This window comes from Macrobrachium nipponense, chromosome 34 (assembly GCF_015104395.2).
Source record: "Macrobrachium nipponense isolate FS-2020 chromosome 34, ASM1510439v2, whole genome shotgun sequence".
NCBI lineage: Eukaryota > Metazoa > Arthropoda > Malacostraca > Decapoda > Palaemonidae > Macrobrachium > Macrobrachium nipponense.
The window spans coordinates 54,576,938-54,600,797 of record NC_061095.1 but is presented as its reverse complement, the minus strand read 5'-3'; the positions used below and the strand labels follow the sequence as shown (position 1 = coordinate 54,600,797).

The following is a 23,860-nucleotide window of genomic DNA, read 5'->3' as shown; positions in this document are numbered from 1 at the left end:
CTCTCTCTCTCTCTCTCTCTCTCTCTCTTTCTTACTCAAATAGAATGCAAATCCCAATTCGATATACCTTTCCTAAAAGTTTATATCTAAAGCTAAGATAAAATACATCTTTTATCATGATACTTTTAAGAATTTGCACTTACTTTCTGTTGCAAATATATATATATATATATATATATATATATATATATATATATATATATATATATATATATATATATGTATATATATATTGTGTGCGTGTGTGTTTGTGAAAGTAATACATGAATACACAAATGCATACATAAGAAGAATAACAGATGTTAGAGAAAGTGTTATATCTGCCCCCAATTACGAGCAGGTGTATTTACCGAACAGAAAACTTCCCAATGAATATAGTGCCAAGTAATATAATAATAATAATAAATAATAATAATAATAATAATAATAATAATAATATAATAATAATAATAATAAATAATGGTAGGGAAAAACTCTCTATCACGAGAGTATATATAATTTTCTAAAGGGTTCACAATAATACAAAGTGTAAAGATTCCGTGTATAATTTTCAAGACTTTACAGAAAGCTTTCGAACCCTTCCCTGGACTGAAGATGTATCCAGGGAAGGGTTCGAAAGCTTTCTGTAAAGTCTTCAAAATTATACACGGACTTTTTACACTTTGTATTAGTGGTGGACCCTTTAGAAGAAAAAAATAATAATAATAAAAGGCTACAAAGTGGGTGCAACAGGTTACTAGGAGACGCAGCAAATCGCCTTCAGTAATTTCTACAGTGTACCTGACCTGAGGTGGAGAGTTTAACAAATAAAAACTGAAAGTCGAAAAAAGTTAAAATGTGGAAATCCCAGTCGTCTTTACCGCGAGAAGAGGAATCATGACAAAGACAAATGAAATGAAATACAAAGAAAGAAAGAAGGGAAGGAAGGAAGGAAGAAGGTGGTCGCCATTAAAACAATAAAAGGAATATCTGATATAAAATGATCTCCTGTGGAAATGAAAAGACACAATCGGTCATTACCTTGATCTCTTTGGAAGTCTAATCACTTGCCATTAGCGCTGGTGCTCTCTCTCTCTCTCTCTCTCTCTCTCTCTCTCTCTCTCTCTCTCCTGTTTATAATTGTCGGTCTTTTGTATCTTTTTTTAAATCTCAACTACAAAGGATTCAGTTTGGTGATTCTGCGAATGGAAGAAGAAAGTCAAAAGTCTCTTGTTTTTTTAATGGAAAATTTAAAAAAATAATATTGAAGGGGAGAAGATGAATGGATTTGGAGAGAGAGAGAGAGAGAGAGAGAGAGAGAGAGATATGAACAGTCAGCAGAAAACAATCTATTTTGTGTGTTAATGGATTTTTGAGACCCGACAATATTCCTTCTCCTTTTCATCATTTATTTCGACGAAACCATGGAGATGGAGGATGTTCCTGGATTTTGGGACTAATAGGAGTATGGTTGGTGCGTAAAATGGTTGAGATTCTGGTTGGAGCTCTTTTAGAGAAGATGCCACACACACACGCACACACATACACACTGCAACGCAACCATCGGTTCGAAGAAAGTGGTTGACAGCAGGGGGTCTGCCCCATGCTTGTCTCCTATTGGCTGGTGGCGGTGAGTCTTGTTTTCATCGGTGGTGTCATTGTTGGTGGCAGGTCTTCTCATACTTGTAGGGAGGAGAAAATTCTTCCTGCGTCGTATTCAGTGTAGGTTTTATTTGCTGGATGAGGAGCTTCCCAGCCCGGGGATGTCTGGCAGCTCCAGACGAAAGCTCGCTTTAAGAAAGAGAGAGAGAGAAAGAGAGAAGAGAGAGAGAAAATCGTTAATGACTTTGAATGACTATGGTATCATAGTTTATCTGTAAAATTCAAATATATACACCTATTTTGACCCTGAATTTTACCATGACCTCTATAGGCGCTCTACTAGCCGTTTAAGTAGCACCAAAAAAGCCGCTATTCGCAAATAGAGAAGAATCTCTCTCAAGTGTAACGCTGCTGAAGTAGCCATTACTTTTAATAAAGTATGCTTGAGAGAGGGTCTGCTTCCTAAGTACAATAAAAATAATAATAATAGAAAAATGGAATAGAAAAATGCGCCTTAGTCAACATACAAAAAGCAAAGTAACGAGAACTGAAGGGATAAGCTACTGGATGGGAGCAACATCAAACACATAGATGAGACTGGATACAAATACCTGGGAATATGGAAGGAGGGGATATAACACCAACAGATGAACGATACGATCAGGAAAGAATTATATGCAGAGACTCGAGGCGATACTCAAGTCAAAACTCAACGCCGGAAATATGATAAAACCCATAAACACATGGGCAGTTGCCAGTTATCAGATACAGCGCAGGATAGTGGAATGGACGAAGGCAGACTCCGCAGCATAGATCAGAAAAACAGGAAACATATGACAATACACAAAGCACTAAACCCAAGAGCAAATACGGACAGACTATACATAACACGAAAGGAAGGAGGGAGAGGACTACTAAGTATAGAGGACTGCGTCAACATCGAAATCAGAGCACTGGGCCAATATCTGAAAACCAGTGAAGACGAGTGGCTAAAGAGTGCATGGGAAGAAGGACTAATAAAAGTAGACGAAGAACCAGAAATATACAGAGACAGGAGAATGACAAACAGAACAGAGGACTGGCACAACAAAACCAATGCACGGACAATACATGAGACAGACTAAAGAACTAGCCAGCGATGTCACATGGCAATGGCTACAGAGGGGAGAGCTAAAGAAAGAAACTGAAGGAATGATAACAGCAGGCACAGATCAGGCCCTAAGAACCAGATATATTTCAAAGAACGATATACGAAATAACATCTCTCCATATGTAGGAAGTGCAATACGAACAATGAAACCATGAACCACATAGCAAGCGAATGCCCGGCACTTGCACAGAACCAGTATAAAAAGAGGCATGATTCAGTGACAAAAGCCCTCCACTGGAGCCTGTGCAAGAAACATCAGCTACCTTGCAGTAATAAGTGGTACGAGCACCAACCTGAGGGATTGATAGAAAACGATCAGGCAAAGATCCTTTGGGACTATGGTATCAGAAAAAACAGATAGGGTGATACGTGCAAATACACCAGACGTGACGTTGAGAGCAAGTCAAGAAGAAACAGTATCACTCATTGATGTCGCAATACCATGGGACACCAGAGTTGAAGAGAAAGAGAGGGAAAAAAGGGAAAAAATGGATAAGTATCAAGATCTGAAAATAGAAATAAGAAGGAATATGGGATATGCCAGTGGAAATTGTACCATAATTATAGGAGCACTAGGCACGATCCCAAGACCCCTGAAAAGGAATCTAGAAAAACTAGAGGCTGAAGTAGCTCCAGGACTCATGCAGAAGAGTGTGATCTTAGAAACGGTGCACATAGTAAGAAAAGTGATGGACTCCTAAGGAGGCAGGATGCAAACCGGAACCCCACACTATAAATACCACCCAGTCGAATTGGAGGACTGTGATAGAGGAAAAAAAAAAAAAATCAATAATAATAAACCACACGAATATTGAACAAGCCTTTATGACCAATAAGCTAGATATTAAATACTGCACATTTAAAGGAACAGACGTGATTGTATCAACAGTAAAACTCTGTATTTTTTCTATTTTTATTTCAGAAATTTCTTTTAACACTTATTGCAATGAAAAATCTTTGTTCGAAAGCAAATGAAAACCATTCATCGTCGCAAACAGCAGTGGGAATCTGCCAAGCCTTCAGCAGGGCATAACTGTTACTTCCCAGTTCTGACCAGGAGATACTCTGCCACTGTACCAAAAATAAGATTTTTATTATTATTATTATTATTATTATTATTATTATTATTATTATTATTATTATTATTATTATTCAGAAGATGAAACCCCTACCTCAGCGTCATTCATGATTTCTGTTCGGTTTTTGAAACAGAAACTGCCTGCGTTGACAATTCTCCTTTTTCGAATACTCATACAGAGATAACATGACTGTTATAATAATTATTCTTCATACGACCTACAATGGTATCTATTTCACAAAGGAATTTTACCTGACTTTTAAATTATAAAGCGTTAATGAAATCACGCTTAATATATCAGATTTCAACATTTAACCTTCCATAACATGAAATCATTTTGTGTGGTGTCCTAAACTAAACTTAAAATTTATATATCATTTTGTGGTAAACACTGCCATAATATTCCAGTCTTACAAGATTATATCTCCCTTACTCATTTTGTATTTGAATATATAAGTATAAATACACCTGCCTCTTCATTAAATTTCCCCAGCTTTTTTAACATACCATTAATCTGAAACTTATTAAACGCATTTGCAATCAGATAATTAATATACACAAAACATAAGTTCACTCTCCCCCGAAACCAGAATGCTAATGAGGAATTTTTATGCACCATTAAGTAAATCGTTTATACATTCAGATATATAGTATGGTTATATATATATATATATATATATATATATATATATATATATATATATATATATATATATAAAATATAATATATAAGCATTATACCTATTGGTAACAGGACCATCACTGAAACTGGATGGTATCAAGCGGTGATATTTACATATATTCCATTACTACATGGTCAAACGACCCTTGCAGTTTAATAAACAGTGTGAAATGTGAAGTCATCCACCGGATGCAGTAACATTTACAGTTGCTATAATCTGTCAGCATTTTGGATGATATCCTCCGGTTGGAACATTTCCATACCTGACATGAGACTCATGAATATTAATACTAAAATGATACAAATAACAAGCGATGGGTAACACCGAACAAACCATTCATGACATCTGAACGCGTTTCGCCCTTCCACTGATCACCGATATAAATTTAAACAAATTATCTACTTAGATAAACAGATTCTTTTTATATGTTTGTTTATATCTGCAATTTTTGATCGATTCCATTTCCCTGTGATTGCATGCAGGCCACAGACAGACTCTCTCTGATAAACAAGTGGGTTTTTGGGAGTGGTATTATTCTTACTCAGAGATCTTACGGTTTCTATTTAACCTTTTTGAATTCACCTTTCCGCAGATGATGATATAAACATAGTAGTTAAAAAATGTCCATTGTAGCATGAGTCTTGAAATGGAAAAACAAATTCAAGTTATGTAATGTATAATATATATATATATATATATATATCTATATATATATATAATATATATATATATATATATATATATATATATATATATATATATATATATATATATATATATATATATATATATATATATATATAAATATAAATATAAATATAAATATAAATATAAATATAAATATAAAATATATATATATAAATATAAATATAAATATCAATATCAATATCAATATCAATATCAATATCAATATCAATATCAATATCAACTATCAATATCAATATCAATATCAATATCAATATCAATATCAATATCAATATCAATATCAATATCATATATATATATATATATATATATATATATATATATATATATATATATATATATATTATATATATAATATATAATCAGAGGAAGACGGACGAAAACCACACATCACTAGGCTCTTTTTTTATTATTTTGCCGACGTCTCCGTAATCATTAACAGAATTACATCTTCTGGGCTGCACATAAGAAAAGATAAAAACATAAAAAAGTTAAAAGTATAGTCTAAAAGGTCATTTAAAATACATTAGAGTAAAAAATGAAATAAATAAAAATAAAAACACAACCAACCTAGAGTGAGACAGCAAGGAACTAAATGGAAGGAAACCACCACAGTACGAACTTATGCTAAATACAGTTGACTCGCAGATGTATGGGTGTTTTAACGATGGTACGAGTTGTTTTATAAACAACGACTCAAGGATTGTTAAATCTTGTGGTTTGGTAGTATGACCAATCTTTGTTGTCAATGTAGGTTTTGCATTGTTTTGCATGGTTCCTGATATTGGAGTGCTCTGGGGTTTGAGATTCTGCTACCTGTGCGGAAACTGATTTGCCGAGTTTTTGCCTTTTTTGTTTTTCAGCAGTATGCTAACAGAGAGAGTTTATAGTTTTTGACTATAACATTGAGTTATTCTCTAGAGAATTGGATATATATTATTTTGGAGATATAATTGGAGGTATATTATTTTGGAGTTATAATTTGAGATGTAATATATTGGAGATATTTTTGGCCATTTGATATTTGCCAATGGTGGTGAGAGCTATGTTTAGTTCAATTATTTGCAGCCATCTTTGTTGCAAATGGAGACACATTTTTGAGGAGATTATATGGGGCAATATTTGTGAGTGTGTGAGTTAGATTCTTTGAGTGCACATTTTTTTGGAGATGGGATTTCATTTTTGATATTCCCGCTTGGAGATATATTTTTTTTGAAGCCTTGTTTTATTCCACATGGAATTATTGGTGAAATAGTAGAGGTATATTTTTTTATTTGCCGAAACAGATGTGAATATTTTTTATTCCTGGAGTGGTGGTTTTTTTTATTAACATGTGGGGTATTGGATAATAAGGGGAATATGGTGTGGGGGATGGTTATTAACCAAATGGAGGAAATATTTTTATCACCAGAGTGGTTTTATTATTAATATGGTGGAATATATATATGTAGGTGGAATTGATCTTGGCGGTGACCCTTTTATTGTGGTTATGGGAGTTTTGTTTTTTTTCGAGTCAAGAGAAGATTTCTGTGGTTCTTTCTTTTTGGTTTCGTGACTATTTGGAGGTGAGTGGAATTACTGCATTGTGGTCCTATATGGAGATATTATTTTTGGAGGCATATAATTGCAGCATTATGAGTTTATCGTAGTTTTTTTTTATCCCGAATAAGTGATAATTTGATTTTTATATAATTGGGCAGTGACATGTGAGAGAATACGTTTACGAGACAATCTTTGAGCAAGCTTAGTCATATCCTGGAGTTAATTTATTGGAATGTGCTTAAGTGATTTCAGTTAGACCGTTTTCTTAGAATCGTGAGTTTCCAACTTGCGTGTCTGACTAGACATTTTTTTTGTGCCGCAGTTGAGCACACGTCCGCAGGTGGATTTTCTGCTGGCAAGCGCTGTGCTGGTTCCTTTTCCTTTAGCGGTGATCGCTCAGAGTTTTTGCAATATTTGGAAATGTTGACAATAGCATCTCACGAAAGCGCATGTGTGAGAGTTTGTTTTCTGGCCGTGTCGTGTTGCGATGTCGAAAAATTTCGTAACTATAGTACATGGGGCATTTCTTAGGGAAAAACGGGGGGGTTATGCATATTATGCATATATGTGTTTTTCGTGATGGGGAAGTTTACTTGTGATTTATCTTTTTTTTATTTTTCTTCCTTTTCCTTTTTCCTACAGAGATGTAATTGGGGATTGAGCTTAAATAGCATTTTTTTTTGGGGACGGGAGATGTAATTTATCGGGGTTGAGATTTATATAAATGGGAGTTTGACATTAAGTCTCATTGTAATTAATTAAATGAGCAGTAAGGGTTTTTGCTATTAAAACATTGGGAGATTTTTTGCTGATTTTGTGAGTTGCTGTAATATCAGAGCTTGAGAGAACATTTTTGGGTCCGGGCTTGTTACGTGATTTTTTTTTCCTTTTGGGTTCATTATCTTTTTTTTTCTTTCTTTTTTTTTTACTTATGAGAACATTCGAGTTTGGAATGTGAGTGCAAAAGTCCGTGAGTTGCTGTGAGTTTTGGATTGTGTGTGCTGATGTGTGAGTTTGGAGAATTGAGTTGGAGAACTTGATATTTTTTTTTTCTTTGCGAGTTGTGATAATGACTTGTGATTTGATGGTCATATTAAGTGGGGTTAATTGGGAGACGCTCAGTTAGTATTTCTGACGTTTTGAGATCATTGTTTGATAGAAGTAGTATGTCTGGGGTTAATTCTTTTTTGATTGACGATGACTTGACTGACATACTAAGACACCAAAAAGTCGTTTCCTGACGCTAGCAAGACGTCCACCAGCCGTGCAGAGATTGCTGTCGTTTATCAAGAGTGGATTAAGAGAGTTTCCGCGGGTCTGCAGAGTTATACAGCGTTTTTTTCGTCTACAGAAATCGTTAGAAGCCTTCCACAGTGAGGGAGGCATTCTGTCGTCCTACAGTTAGCTACAGTCTGTTCTGGAAGTTGCAGACAAAGAGGGATATTCAAGAATCCAAAATGAGAGGAAATTCTAGTGTTATTTGAGATGAAGCGTGGTTAGACTTTACTTTATGATGCCAGAGACGTGCAGTTATTACTTATATTTTATTTTGAGCCGGCCAATGTTTTCTTATATGTATGAGCTCTTTTGTTTGACTATTTGCTAGGCGGGAGCTAGCAATTTAGCATGGTCGAGCTTCTGTGAGTCCTAGGGGGACAGAGTCCCGATGGGAGAGACAATTGGTGTGACAAATTACTGTTTTAGACATTTTAATGTGGGGTGTTAACTGAGTTAAGTTAGTCAGTGAGACTTGGATTATTATCTTTCCATTATTAAATAAATAGTTATTTTTTATATAACTTGACTCTCATTTTGATTACCTGTTAAAATGGAGAGAAAGAGGTGGGGAGAGAGAGAGATTGCGAGAGAGGGAGGAGTTGCCGAGAGAGAGAGAGAGAGAGAGAGAGAGAGAGAGAGAGAGAGAGAGAGAGAGGTCGCGAGCCGTTGGTCGCTTGAAGAGAGAGAGAGAGAGAGAGAGAGAGATTGTGTGTCGGTTTGCCTGACACTCGGGGTTCTACGTTTACCAAATAAATAACGAGATTAATATCTATCCGTTAACATATGTATACACACACTAATTACATAAGACAGCCATGAATTAAACTGAGCAGGGTAATCTTGTAAAGGGGAAACGGCTAATTAGGGAAGCACAGTTGCTGTCTGGGGAGTCACAGAGCCTGGACGTCAATTCAGGAGGAAGACGAACAATTAAAAGAGGGAGAGATACACACGAACCTTAATAAAAGTGTGCATTACATAGAGATGGAAATTGCTTAAGTAATCTAGGATTTTATGGCATATAATGAACAGACATTTTTCAGGTTCTAGACCAACTGTGCACTTTAGATATTTCTCTAAACTAAGAAGAAAGCGGATCCCAACCCTCTCCGAATATTTTGCATGACAATAGCTCAATTATCTTTTATGTCAAAGGATTGTTCCATATGCCTGTGAAAAGTTCATACGCCTACCATATTTTTTACCTTATTGTATCACTGCTCTTTTGAATATTGAATATATATGAATGAATATTACACAACAATATCAAAAAAAAGCATTTTCTTTATGAATAATTCTCATTTATCACTTAGAACAAAAAACTAAATAAAGAATATAGCTGAAAAGATCTTGATTATTATTATTATTATTATTATTATTATTATTATTATTTTTTTTTTTTTTTTTTTTTTTTTTTTTTTTTGCTCTATCACAGTCCTCCAATTCGACTGGGTGGTAGTTATAGTGTGGGGTTCCGGTTGCATCTGCCTCCTTAGGAGTCCATCACTTTTCTTACTATGTGCGCTGTTTCTAGGATCACACTCTTCTGCATGAGTCCTGGAGCTACTTCAGCATCTAGTTTTTCTAGATTCCTTTTCAGGATCTTGGGATCGTGCCTAGTGCTCCTATGATTATGGGTACGATTTCCACTGGCATATCCCATATTCTTCTTATTTCTATTTTCAGATCTTGATACTTATCCATTTTTTCCCTCTCTTTCTCTGGTGTCCCATGGTATTGCGATATCAATGAGTGATACTTTTTCTTCTTGACTTTGTCAATCAACGTCACGTCTGGTCTATTTGCACATATCACCCTATCCGTTCTGATACCATAGTCCCAGAGGATCTTTGCCTGATCGTTTTCTATCACTCCCTCAGGTTTGGTGCTCGTACCACTTATTACTGCAAGGTAGTTGATGTTCTTGCACAGGCTCCAGTGGAGGGCTTTTGCCACTGAATCATGCCTCTTTTTGTACTGGTTCTGTGCAAGTGCCGGGCATTCGCTTGCTATGTGGTTTATGGTTTCATTTTTCATATTGCACTTCCTACATATGGGAGAGATGTTATTTCCGTCTATCGTTCTTTGAATATATCTGGTTCTTAGGGCCTGATCTGTGCCGCTGTTATCATTCCTTCAGTTTCCTTCTTTAGCTCTCCCCTCTGTAGCCATGCCATGTGTCATCACTGGCTAGTTCTTTAGTCTGTCTCATGTATTGTCCGTGCATTGGTTTGTTGTGCCAGTCCTCTGTTCTGTCTGTCATTCTCCTGTCTCTGATATTTCTTCTTGACTTTGTCAATCAACGTCACGTCTGGTCTATTTGCACGTATCACCCTATCCGTTCTATACCATAGTCCCAGAGGATCTTTGTCTTATCGTTTTCTATCACTCCCTCTGGTTGGTGCTCGTACCACTTATTACTGCAAGGTAGCTGATGTTTCTTACACAGGCTCCAGTGGAGGGCTTTGCCACTGAATCATGCCTCTTTTTGTACTGGTTCTGTGCAAGTGCCGGGCATTCGCTTGCTATGTGGTTTATGGTTTCATTTTTCATATTGCACTTCCTACATATGGGAGAGATGTTATTTCCGTCTATCGTTCTTTGAACATATCTGGTTCTTAGGGCCTGATCTTGTGCCGCTGTTATCATTCCTTCAGTTTCCTTCTTTAGCTCTCACCTCTGTAGCCATTGCCATGTGTCATCACTGGCTAGTTCTTTAGTCCGTGCATTGGTTTGTTGTGCCAGACCTCTGTTCTTGTGTTATTCTCCTGTCTCTGTATATTTCTGGGTCTTCGTCTACTTTTATTAGTCCTTTCTTCCATGCACTCTTTAGCCACTCGTCTTCACTGTTTCAGATATTGCCCCAGTGCTCTGTTCTCGATGTTGACGCAGTCCTCTAAACTTAGTAAGTCCTCTCCCATCCTTCCTTTCGTGTTATGTATAGTCTGTCCGTATTTGCTCTTGGGTGTAGTGCTTTGTGTATTGTCATATGTTTCCTGGTTTTTTCTGATCTATGCTGCGGAGTCTGCCTTCGTCCTTATTCCACTATTCCTGCGCTGTATCTGATTACTACTGGCACTGCCCATGTGTTTATGGTTTTTATCATATTTCCGGCGTTGAGTTTTGACTTGAGTATCACCTTAATATTATTATTATTATTATTCTTATTATTATTATTATTATTATTATTATTCAAAGATGAAGAACCCTATTCGTATGGAACAAGCCCACCAAAAGGGCCACCGACTTGAAATTCAAGCCTTCAAAGAATGTGGCGATCATTAGAAAGAAGCAACAGAGTATACAAGGGAATGCAGAAAGAAGAGATCACTTCTTGACAAAGAAAAATATATAAAAAGTAATAATAGATAAAAATGTAAGTAAATTATTTTACATGCAAGGAGGATTTGTGTAAGTGGTGGGAATGCATTGCATCTCGCTTGATGAGAATAAATTTTACCAGTTACAAACTATTTAATTTCATTCTAAAAACATTCATTTCGTTTCCTTCACAACAGCAAATGACGAAGCAGAACCAGAATAATTATTCCGACAAAGCCACAGGGGAACTGTCTTTTTTTTTTTTTTTTTTTTTTTGCTGGTCTGGAAGGTCACAGTTCATGAATGAAGTTTAAAAATGAAATGGTAATTTCTTAGTGAGCAAAATCCTCGAGTCTGAGAATTATTTCATGTCTGTTTGGTCTTTCCCATTTTCCATTTTCTGCTGATGCTGTTGCATGGCGTTGAATAGAATACGGAATTTAGGCCGAAGGTCAGGCGCTGGGACCTGTGAGGTCATTCAGCGCTGAAACGGAAATTCACACTCAAAAGATATGAAAGGCGTAACAGGAGAAAAACCTCGCAGTTGCACTATGAAGCAATTGTTACGAGAGATTGGCTATCAAGATGGAAGAAAGAGAATATGGACAGAGGTACAGTAAAATGAATGAAAGAGGTTGCAGCTAGGGGCCGAAGGGATGCTGCAAAGACCCTTAAGTAATGCCTACAATTCCCGGAGGTCTTCTGCAAATTCGTCCTTACAAAAACTCCGCCATAAAAGTTTATTTGGGAAAACTTTCCTCTTGTGGTCCTCGGACGTGGGAGAGAGTCGGTGTCTTTACTGACCTCCTAAAACATCACACCAACAAGATACTGCTGGTTTTTTTTTTTTTTTTTTTTTTTTTTTTTATTTTTTTTAAGTTGGAGGCAATGTAACGATAAAAGTACGTGAATGCTTTTATGAGAGAATTTCACAGAATATTGTTCAAAGTTCATTACAACAGGCATCTTGGTATGTTTGTTCCTTTAGTGAGAGAATTCCTTGAAAAAATTAATTGATTTCTGTAAAGACACTGACTTGAAATTAAAGTGACATTCTGTTGACAGGAAAAGTCATCTGTAAAGCTACTACTAAATTCATTCATATTTTTCGAAAACTGCTCCTGATTTCATTCATGTAGTCCGATAGGTATTCCTGAATACATCCATATTATCCGAAAATTTTCATTCATTCATCCATATTTCCCTGAATATTGAAAGTCAGTATCATCGTCTGGACTTCTTTGATAAGTTGAAGGGATTTCGAATTTTGGCAGCAGTCCATTTCCAACTCGGAAGGTGCTTACGGATCATTGTGTCCCTGAGAGACGAAGACTTCTTATCCAAGCTTCAGTGTGAGGAATTTGAAAAAGGTTTTCTGTTGGAACAAAAATACAAAGCCGATGGAGACTCGAGAAAATATACAAAGTTATTTGTTCTTATATCAGCCAAAGTTAACAAGCATGATCACAGTATCAAAACAGCCCTCCCAACGCTCCATTCCAAAATCAGTAATTACCGCAAAGGTTCCTCACCTGTTGAGGCAATTTGTAGAAACTGCTTCTAATGGAATTATTGAGTCCAGATATTATGGCTGCTTTAAATTGCGCCCGATATGATCACTCGAATGATAGCGGTTTCGGTTTTGTCCCAGACAACAATGATTCGCGTCCTGCTAAGAAATTCATAATGTCGGGGTTAAATTGCTCCATGTTACTTAAAAAAATCCTCAGTGATATCAATGAACGTCTTAATTGCAAGAGATAAAACCAAAGACTTTCGAACCACTGAACGGTGCTCCTCCTCAATTCAGGTGTTCGAAAGTTCTTTCTTTTTCCTTTTACAAACAATTTATTTATAATATATATAATATATATGTATATATATATATATATATATATATATATATATAGATATATATATATATCTATATATCTCCATATATATATATATATATTATATTATTATATTATATATATATATATATATATATATATATATATATATATATATATATATATATATATAGTATATATATATATATATATATATATATATAGCGCATAAACGATAGAGGCGACTGAGCACAAATTTCGGGAGACGGGATTGGGTAGGAAACTGACTCCTCTAAAGAACATACTCAATATTGAAGTGGCCCCTATTTCTCCTCCTCCTCCTTTTTATTTGATTTTTGGCGTATATATATATATATATATATATATATATATATATATATATATATATATATATATATATATATATATATAAAAGGCGAATAAAGCAAAGTAACAGGGGTTTTCTATAAAAGCCAGGTTGGGAATGTGCGAAAGTATTGTTGTGCCAACCCTCATTTATGACAGAATTGGCTTTTACCAAATAAGTAAAAGTCTCTGTTTGATGGTCAATATTGATAAGATATTAGTTTAGTTGAAAACAGACACAACAATGCTATATATTACCGTTGATTTTAGCATCAAAGAAAGACAGTAAACTATATACCGTTTTTATTCCAGAATATTTCTCTAAGTGTTCGAGATTCACTTCCTAATGATACTCAGACATTCATTTCTATTCTCTCGAATGGCTTTTGATGGAGCGTTTTCTCTCTCTCTATCTCTTTGTTTCAAATTAGCCGAATGAAGGAAAGCAACAAAGACAGGGGGAGGAGAAATAAAAAGTCCCGAGGAATCAGAGGGAGCAGAATGAAGCGTTTGTTTATGTGTCGTGTAATGGACGGGGAACAAACAAAGGTAAACCCTACACAAAGGGAGAAGTCAAACGCCCAATGGACGCCCAACTCCCTTCCCCCTTCCTCCCCCCTTACTTTGCCTTAAGGGACAAGACAGCGAGCATTAAAGGATTCGCTAGAAATGCCATTTAAGATGAAATCTCCGGGCTTCAATTATTATGAATGGCGAAACTAACATTATCAAAACTGACATAACACAGTCAATTATATGCCTATGCTTTCATTAAAGGTCATTCATAATAGCCTCATATTTCTACAGATTATTTCCAAAAACTCCAAGAATCATGATAAGTTTCCAAAAATCGAAACATTTTCATTTCTATGAGGAAAACAAGTCACATGAAAAGGTAGAAGTGGTAGTGGTGGATAATTCGGTAGAAGTGGTGGATAATACTGGGATAACAGAGAGAGAGAGAGAGAGAGAGAGAGAGAGAGAGAGATTTTCTCTTCCCAAGCAAAAGCAAACACCCTCTAATTACCCGTGAACGAACCCACCATTTGCATTCCGCCCAATTAACAACAGTCACTTCCTCTCCAGTCACTTCCTTCCTCAGTCTGGTTGTTTTCAAACTCTTACTTATTAAACTTTCATTTAATTGACTATTAATCGTTAAGTAAGTACATGGAATTAAGACGAGCTTCTGTATTTCTGCTTAGAATCGTGTATTCGCTTTCTTTCGATTCAATATAAGTGGTGTTGTACCATAACGTAGAATCGTAATTTTGCAAATGAGTGAATGAAAGTTCGTTTTGAAATTTGGTTATATTTACATTTGCCTTTTCTCCACCGAAGTTCGACACGAAGAAGGGAAATGACAACTCCAATATGGCTGTAATCATACTCGTATTTCCCTTCTCATCTCGTCATAGCTATGTAATTCATCCACGAATAACTAATATATAAATGATATTTTTATGCTATTTATAGATATTATCATTCACTATACATTCACTGAATGGAGGTCATTAATTTACTAATGGAAGTCTGGGTTCAAAGTTTTGGTGGCCTGGTGGCCATTAATGGGTCTAGAGAGAAATGCCAGATTTAACATCAAACTGAAGCAAATGTATGAATGTGTATTCGATGATTGTTTTAAGAATATTTCAACACATTTGTAGAAAACATAATGATTTAGCAGATTTAGTTAGGTAAATTAATATTTTCAATTTTGTCATGAGTTCAGTTTCTTTCCATTTTATGCTTTTCATACATATGGATATTCGATGTGTTCGAGGTCTGCTATGGATATCAATGGTAGTATATCTTCCCTTTTAATCTACTCTTATGGTGTCCTATAAACATCTGCTCTCTTTCCTCTCCTTTCCTTAATTCATTAAAAACATCTAAATAACTATTTCACCATTCCACTAACTGCCTCCTTTTCCTCTACACATATTATTTTGGTCATTACTCTCTCTATATTATTTGCAATTCAAGGTTTGGTGTCGGTAAAAAGAAACTTTTAGGAATCTTTTAAACAATTGTCAGAGGAGCTGTAGGAATGGAATGGTATATAGTATTTAGGCCAAAGGCCAATCGTTGGGACCTACGAGGTCATTCAGCACTGAAAGGGAAATTGAGAGTAGGTAGGTTTGAAGGTGTAACAGGAGGAAAACCTCAAAGCAGCTGCACTATTAATCAATTGTTAGTAGAGGGTTGAGGAAAGTAAAATGGAAGAAAGAGAATATGAACGGAGGTGCAGTAAAAGGCGTGAAAGGAATTGCAGCTAGGAGCTGAAGGCATGCTGAATAGAACCTTAAGTAATGCCTACAGTGCACCGTGTGAGGTGCACTGACAGCACTACTCCCTTACAGGGACAATGGGACAATAGCTCAATATCGATATCTATCTACAAAATAAAGCACACACACACAGAAACACACACTGTATGTATAAATTTTTAAGAGGACCAGAAAATAATAATAAAAAAAACTATCGGTTTCTCAGTAAATAGTTTCCTTCAAAGACTAAAACCTCCTTTTCCCAGGAGGTCCTTTCTGGTCTAACACCAAAACTTGTTCTAACCTCCATGGAAAAAGAAAAAGAAAATGTCGACGCTGCTCCGAAAATAATCGGGAAAAGTCTTCATAAAAGTTAAAAGAAAAATCTGCTCAAGGAGACACCAACAGGATCGTTCTTCGCATCAGAAAGAATGTGGCAGTTTTTTTTTCTTTTTTATTGACATTCGTGAGGAAGTTCGTACCACAAGTTGCAGGCTTAAGGAAGTTGAGAGAGACTAGCAAAGATATTTAAGGTTAAATTTCCCATCAGAACCTTCTAATATTTTTTATAAGTGATTTATTTCTTGGAAAATAGTTAAGACGTTCAGATTCTACAGCGTACAAATCGTTACTATTCGGAAGCGGTAAGCTTTCTTCAATTCGATTTCCCTCATTTGTAATAACTAAATATATAAGCTAATCGATGATAGATATATTATTGAAATCCGATGCTGTATTATTTTCGTAATTAAGAAATAAACATAAACACCACATCGACCACTCCCAAACCCTCAAAGGAAGGAAACAGGTAAAGATTATTGAAAGCTCTCCAGGAAAAGATTTTTAAAACATGACGCAATATCTTCCAAGAAATAAGTAAAGTTGCCCAAAAAGGATTTTATTACGACAGTTTCCAAGATACAAAAGAGAAAAATTCTTATATATAATATATAAATGATTCAGTGGGACGAGAGCACATTATTAAGAATATCTTGATCAGTCGTTTTTTTCATTATCCATTTGTTTTTCATCTGAAGGAGGTCTCTGAGGGAATATTATGCATTCTTTAATGGATGCTGATCGGGGCGGGGGCTAAGAATAAAAAAAATGGATGCTATGATTTTTTCAGTGATGTTTAGGATAAGGCGAAGGAGTCGGTGTAATCACCTCTTTTAACTCTTCAAGAACATCAGATTCATGATGAATGGAAAAATAACACGCACATACAAACACACACATATATATGAGTATATAGATATGTATATATATATATATGTATATATATATATCTATATCTATATATATATATATATATATATATATACATACATACATACATACACATACATACATGACATATATATATGTATATATATATGTATGTATGTATGTATGTATGTATGTAGTATGTATATATATATATATATATATCTATATATATATATATATACATATACAGATACATACAATGGAGCCTATAAGCGATTCTAGAGACTAGCAATTACTACGTATATTCATAGGAAACTAAACACAAGGGCAAAAGGACCTGATATATATCACTCATCCCTGCATCTATAACAAACCCAAAACATATCACGACGAAGCAAAAGGCGAAAGGAATAAAAGATAAAAGGAATAAAATGCGAAAGGAATAACGGTGGTTATCCGAAGGTAATTTGGAGTCGTGCTTATTCCAAGGACCACAATAAACAGCGGAAATATACCCAATGAAGGAACAACAACGAAGAAAGAAAGCCTCATGATGTCAGCTTTCCATTCTTTGACCAACTTCAATGTTGTGTTTATTCTACCTTCGGGCTGTTCTTTATGAGGATGAGGTTTTAGACTTTTCTCTTGATTGAGGTGTGTGGCAAGAATCTAATTGAGGAAAAAAGCTTTGGAGATGGTATGAATCAATTGCTTTAGAGAAACAGATATACTATAATAAGTTTAGACAAATAAACTTCACGATGAATCTACAAAGGGGCAATAAATATGGTTAAAAGTTATGACACAAACAAGAAGTACGTTGACTACTAAGCACTCTGCTTGAATGCTGGAGAATGACTGGTTTTGACTATGAGAGTAGGTGTGAGAAAGAATAAAAGAAAAAGCTTTATGCTTTAAATTCACTACTGATAAAATCTGATGATAAAGTAAATAGAGAGACAATAAGGATGCTGTTAAGCGTGTATGGTATTGAAGATGAAATGCAAATGTGGTTAAAAGTTATGTATGTAACAAGCAAAGTGGGTGTTAGAAAATGTAGACGGGAGAGTGACTGGTTTGCTGTAAAAGTGCCTCCAATATCGTCTAATGTCATTATGATTGGAGAAACGCAGCAGACCAAGGATGTAGATCCAGAGGTGGGGATATGGACTGTGGATGACTGATGTTTTGCAGGTGATACACGACTGATTGGGACAGGGAAGAGAAACTGCAGATCCGGTGGGAGTCTGACAGGTTCTGCTGCTGCTGGAGGACTGAGAGTTACATTCTGAGCCAAAATGGAAATTAGTATTGTGATTTATTTACATGCAATGAGACAATAAATTAATGTGATTAAAATGTAAGTTATATCGAAATCCATGTAATGAGAGAGGCCTCCATTTCAATGAGAATTTCCAGGGCTCACAAGGAAATATATAAAAACTCTCCCAATTTTTCTGGATCGAAATGATTTTCAAACTGTGAAGAATATATAATTTATTCCGACATATTGGGAATCGCTTGGAATATCACCAGGGAATAATTATATAATCATTATTCCTAGCCACGTCATTATGGATAGCCCTGGAAATATCTATACAATATGCCTTTCTTGCCCTCAATAGCATGTGAGGTAAGTGACAATTTTGTTTATGTATATACATGTTATATACATAGATACATACATATACATTCATAGATAAAGTTCGCATCAATTTTTATGAAGTTACTTCGTGTCTTTTATTGAACTAACGCAGTCAGGGGAGTCAGAGAAGAACAGAATAACTTGATTACGAAATATAGAAACAAGAAGCGAAATGGGTTTGTTAATCGAGTTGAAAAAAAAAAAACATCTCTGATAACGGCTAACAAAAAGAAACACATCTAATAATGAATATATATTAGAAACTGATCAAAATACTTGATAATGTATTTAAGCCTTAGTCCACTGAGCCTTTGTATTGAAATTTATCCATTGATTATGATTATTTGATCAGAATTGATGTACAAATGCATTTATTATTATATTCAAATCGCAGTGAGCAAAGTCCCGCTGTCACTAAATTAGGATTAAGGTGAAAAATGATCATTTATGGATAAATATTTTGTTTATACTCCCCGAATGATGCAAAATGTCGCTACATCAGAACGAAATGATTTGTGAAAGCCAGTTGACATTGAATTCTGTACCATTTGCCTTTGATATGAATTAATACATTTTTATGAATGAATTGATATTTCACATTATTGGCGTTTGTTTTTTTGTGTTGTGGTAAAAAATACGGTTGAATGAAAGTTTCAGTATTTGAACTCTAATTCAATACGATATCGAATGTGATGACATGATTCTAATGGTATACAAATAAAATCCGATGAAAGAGCGATAATTGTTATTATCATTTGAGCAACAAAGGACGAACTTATATTATTGAATATATTATTATTGCAATGAGTCACAAACACAAACATACATTAAGCACGACCTTGAACATAAGGAGACGGTCACAGTGAAACAGTTAACAGAAAAATAAATAATTCGAGAGAGAGAGAGAGAGAGAGAGAGAGAGAGAGAGAGAGAGAGAGAGCGTTTAAAGTTTAACAAGCAAGACACTATTGGCACGTCCTTGAGTGCAGAGAAAAAGCGAACTTTTCCCAGGCGAAAGTGACAAGGCTCCTTTCCCCAGGCTATAAATTTCATTTACTGGGAAACATTTTTGCAGCTCAGAGAGAGAGAGAGAGAGAGAGAGAGAGAGAGAGAGAGAGAGAGAGGGGGGGTGGGGGGGGGGGCATCTTTAAACGAACGAGGTCCTGGAGTAAATGTCACTTCGAAGGAGGGAGACTGGGGTATCCTTCAGTCCCCTTCCTTCCGCCCTGATCCTTCCCCCCTTGCTCTTCCCCCTCACCCACTACCCTTTTACCCTTGCCTTTGCCCTTCCCATTGCCCTCACCTCTGCCCTGACCCCTACCTATGTTCTTACCATCAGCTCTGCTCTGAACCCTTATGGCGGATATATGACAGCGATATTTTTCCTGAGTAATGAATTACATTTCCTTTCCAACTCCATCCACTTGAATTGCATTTAAATTACATGAATAAAAATAATTCCATCTATTTTGTTATGGCAGCTCCCGTGTATTTCTGACGCAGCATCAACCAGAATTCCTTTTCTTTGATTTAGAACCAAAACAGATTCAGTTTCACTTTGGACTGAACCGGAAGGAGGCTGACGGGAAATGGGACGTTCCATTATGGGATTTATGGGAGCGATGGAAATGGTAATGGTAAATATCATGGAAGAAAATATTCTTACTTTACAATTTATGTTTAGCAGTTACGAACAAATCACTCTTGAATATTCAAATGAGAATTATATTGAATTACTACAAGGCGTCAGAGTTTATTTATTCGGGAATAATGGAAAATTGCGATGACTAATTAACCATGCGAAAGTATTACTTTTCACTTTCACCTGAACAGGAAAGGTGATTAGAAAGGTAATCCAGAGATGATTGTTCTCATATCCTTGTCTCCTCTGGGTCGTGTTTAAGCTTCCTTCACAAATACAGGATTATGAATTTTCTGTTTAATTTATAATCCTCTTCAACAAAGTCAGGGGCTGAGGAACATGATGGACCTCCTCCAAGATGAAGAAGGGAGTGTTTGCTTTCCCCCATCCGCCTCCCAACACCCACCCCCTTCCCAAGTCTCTCCGTCAGAGTTAATAACTTCTCTTTACTTTTAATGAATTGTTTATCTCTCGAGTCTCAGGTAAACTGGGAGTAGTTAGGGCACGTAATTATTCACTTACAGAACGATTTCAAGTTATTTTTGTATCATTTTTTAAATGTAAATATGTTCATTGCTAATCTAGGTTACAATTTCAGTGTTCAAGTACTGGTGTATAATCTGAGTACGATTTCTTTCCACTTGAGTCTCTCGTCAAATATTTGTTGTTGTCGAATGTGAATGCAGGAATTGAAATGGTCCCCTGTTCTCCACACGGAAGAGATATTGAGCTTCGCTTCTCTGAGGGAAAAATGCAACTGAATTGAGAATCGAGTTTCTGAAAGATGGAAAGTGGAATTCTGAAAGCTTTCTCACACTAAGTTTAATTATACTAGTATTAAAACAATGTTTCTGGTTTACATGAACACTTATGAATACATTAATTTATATTAGTCAATATTGTAGTTAGTGAAACTAATTTTAACTCCATCTTATTTGCTAATATTACTCTATGAATACTGAAAAGGAATTTAGTATAAAAATAAGATTCTGATAACCATTAAATACTGGAATTGACACGAATTTTATCCAACTATTATGATGTAAAATGTCTTAGTAGTTAAGAGAGAGCAAACTGGAAGCAATTATTCACAGGACAATTTCCTGCCTCTTCATCTTGGCGAGTTAAAAACATGAGATAAAAGTGTTTCCTAAAAGGGGTGATAAAGGAGACTCACGATGGAGTTGCCGGAAAGCGACGCTCATTTATTGTTGTTTATTTTTCTTCTGCCTTATTTCTCTCAGAAGGCAATAGGAATGACAGAGAGAGAGACCACTTATTAAAATAAAGGAAAAAAAAAATAATCAAGAAATCTTCGTTCATGAGTTTGCAGAGCGACAAGTGAAATATCTGAATTTTTGCTAATGAATGCTGTAATGAAATGACATTTTTGGAAAATAAAGTAAAACTGCACCGCCATTTTATGCATGTGATCAATAACATTGCAAACTCGAATTTTCTTGTTTTCATTTCCTGTTTACCTGCCTCTGAAGCCGACATCAACAATATTTCTTCGAATTTCTCGATACCCAGCACATCTGCTGGCAGGACGTATATAACAAGGCGTGATCCGATTCCGACCTCCTGCTTACTCAAATAGAGCGTTGTTTCACCAACGAAAATTAAAATAAATACGCTATATTTTATTAGAAATAATTGTCCTGTACTGTTCAACATGCACATTATTTATTTTTAATATTTTCATTCTAACAAATACATCATAAATATCCTATCCTAGAATTCCCGTATCTTTAACTCAAGGCGAAAACACCTTTTTCAGACCATTTAGGCTTTTCCTCAGACCTTTCCTAACCCTCCCCCAACAAGAACAAGAAAAACAACAAAACAGTTTGTAGGCTTAACTCCCCGAGTAAGCCATAAAGGGAATCTGTGCAATTTGCATATTCATGGAACTAACCATAAATTTCCTGCAGCCGAAACTTCATCTCTGAGAGGCTGCATCTGGAACCTCTGCCTCTGTTACTCATCGTCCATCTTGACCGGTTTTGGTTTGTTGGGAGGAAGGAACTTTGGTTAGATTTGCTTGCTTGTGTCGCTTGCTTGCTACACTGATTGCTTGATTTGCTTGTTTGCTTGCCCGATTGTCTTGCTTTCGTTGTTTTGCTTGTTTTGCTTGCTTGTTTTGCTTGCTTGCTTTACTAGCTTACTTTAATTACTTGTTTGTTGGATTGTTTGCTAGATTGCTTGCTAAATTACTTGATTGTTTGCTTGATTTCTTGCTAAATAGCTTGCTTGCTTTCTTGCTTTGGTTGATTGCCTGCTTTACTTGCTTTGCTTCGCTTAATTACTTTGCGTGCTTGGTTGCTTTGCTTGCTTTGGTTGTTTTTTTTGCTTCTTTGCATGCTTGCTGGTTTGACAGATTTCTTTGCTTGTATTGATTACCTTCTTGCTTGCTTTGCTTGCTAGATTGATAAATTTGGTTGCTTCTTTGTTTTTTTTTGTTTTATTGATTTCTTGTCTTGCGTTCTTTGCTTGCTTTGCTTGTTGGCTAGATAGATTTGCTTGCTTGTTGCTTTGCTTGCTTGCTTGCTATCCTGGTTGTTTGCTTGCTTGTTGCTCTGCTTGTTTCCTTGCTATACTGGTTGTTGCTTGATGGATTTGCTTGCTTGCTTGCATCCTGGCTTGATAAAGTTGCTTGCCTGTTTGCTTGCTTGCTTTGCTTGCTTGCCTGCTTGCCTTGCTTGCTTATTCTTGTTTGTTTGTTTGCTTGGTTTACTTTGCTTTCTTGCCGGCTTAAATTCTTTTTTTCTTGCTTGCTTACTTTGCTAACTTTCATTGCTTGCTTTCTTCCTTGATTTGATTGTTTGTTTGCTTGCTCTATTGCTTATTTACTTTCTTTGTTTGTTTGCTTTAATTGCATTGCTTCCCTGCTATTTTATTTTACTTGCTTGTTTCCTTTGCTGTTTTGCTTGTTTTGATTGCTTTGATAACTTTGCTTACTTGCTTGGTTAGCTTTACTTTCTTGCTTCATTAATTTGTCAAATAAGTAACTTACTTATTTATTCCTTTATCAGAATCCCAATGCAAATTGTACAAACATTCACAATCCTCCTGATATCTTGAGCTTGGTCGACATATCGATGCAGCTGACCTTCAATTTTATCTGGAGCTGAGATGCCGTCATCTCAAAGACTCCCAGAGAAGCATCTTGTTCCCTCTCCATCTCTTAAATTTTTAGCAAGCAGATTCAGGAGAAAATATTTCAAAAGACAAGTTCAAAGACTTGTTGTGTCTTCTTGTCTGGGAGGTCGATGTGTTTGGAAGTTTACCTTGAGTATTACCTGAAATATTACCTATTTAGTCTTATTATAAAAGCTAAAGGATATTTATGGAAGCTTTTTTGAATTTCAAGTCAGTGGCCCCTGTGGTGGGCTTGTTCCAAATGAATAGGGTTCATCCTTTTTGTTATTAGGCTGTCATAAACTTTCAAGAAACAAAACACCTTGTATCCTCCTCGTTCATCTTTTACAGCATCTATTATCTTCTAAACTTTTCATCTACATTCTACTAATATCTCTGGAACATTCGAAACAAACG

General features: G+C 35.7%; 1 protein-coding gene across 1 annotated transcript in view; it reads right to left on the bottom strand.

The window, feature by feature from the left end:
• LOC135208103 (uncharacterized) overlaps positions 1 to 23,486 on the bottom strand; it is a 31,953-nt gene extending 8,467 nt beyond the window's left edge. The window contains exons 1-3 of the mRNA XM_064240251.1: positions 23,368 to 23,486; positions 20,931 to 21,042; positions 18,154 to 18,303 (exon numbers count right to left, since the gene is read on the bottom strand). Of these exons, the coding sequence (XP_064096321.1) occupies positions 18,154 to 18,303; positions 20,931 to 21,042; positions 23,368 to 23,486 (381 nt within the window). The remainder of the gene's footprint in view (positions 1 to 18,153; positions 18,304 to 20,930; positions 21,043 to 23,367) is intronic.
• Positions 23,487 to 23,860: the final 374 nt, after the last annotated feature.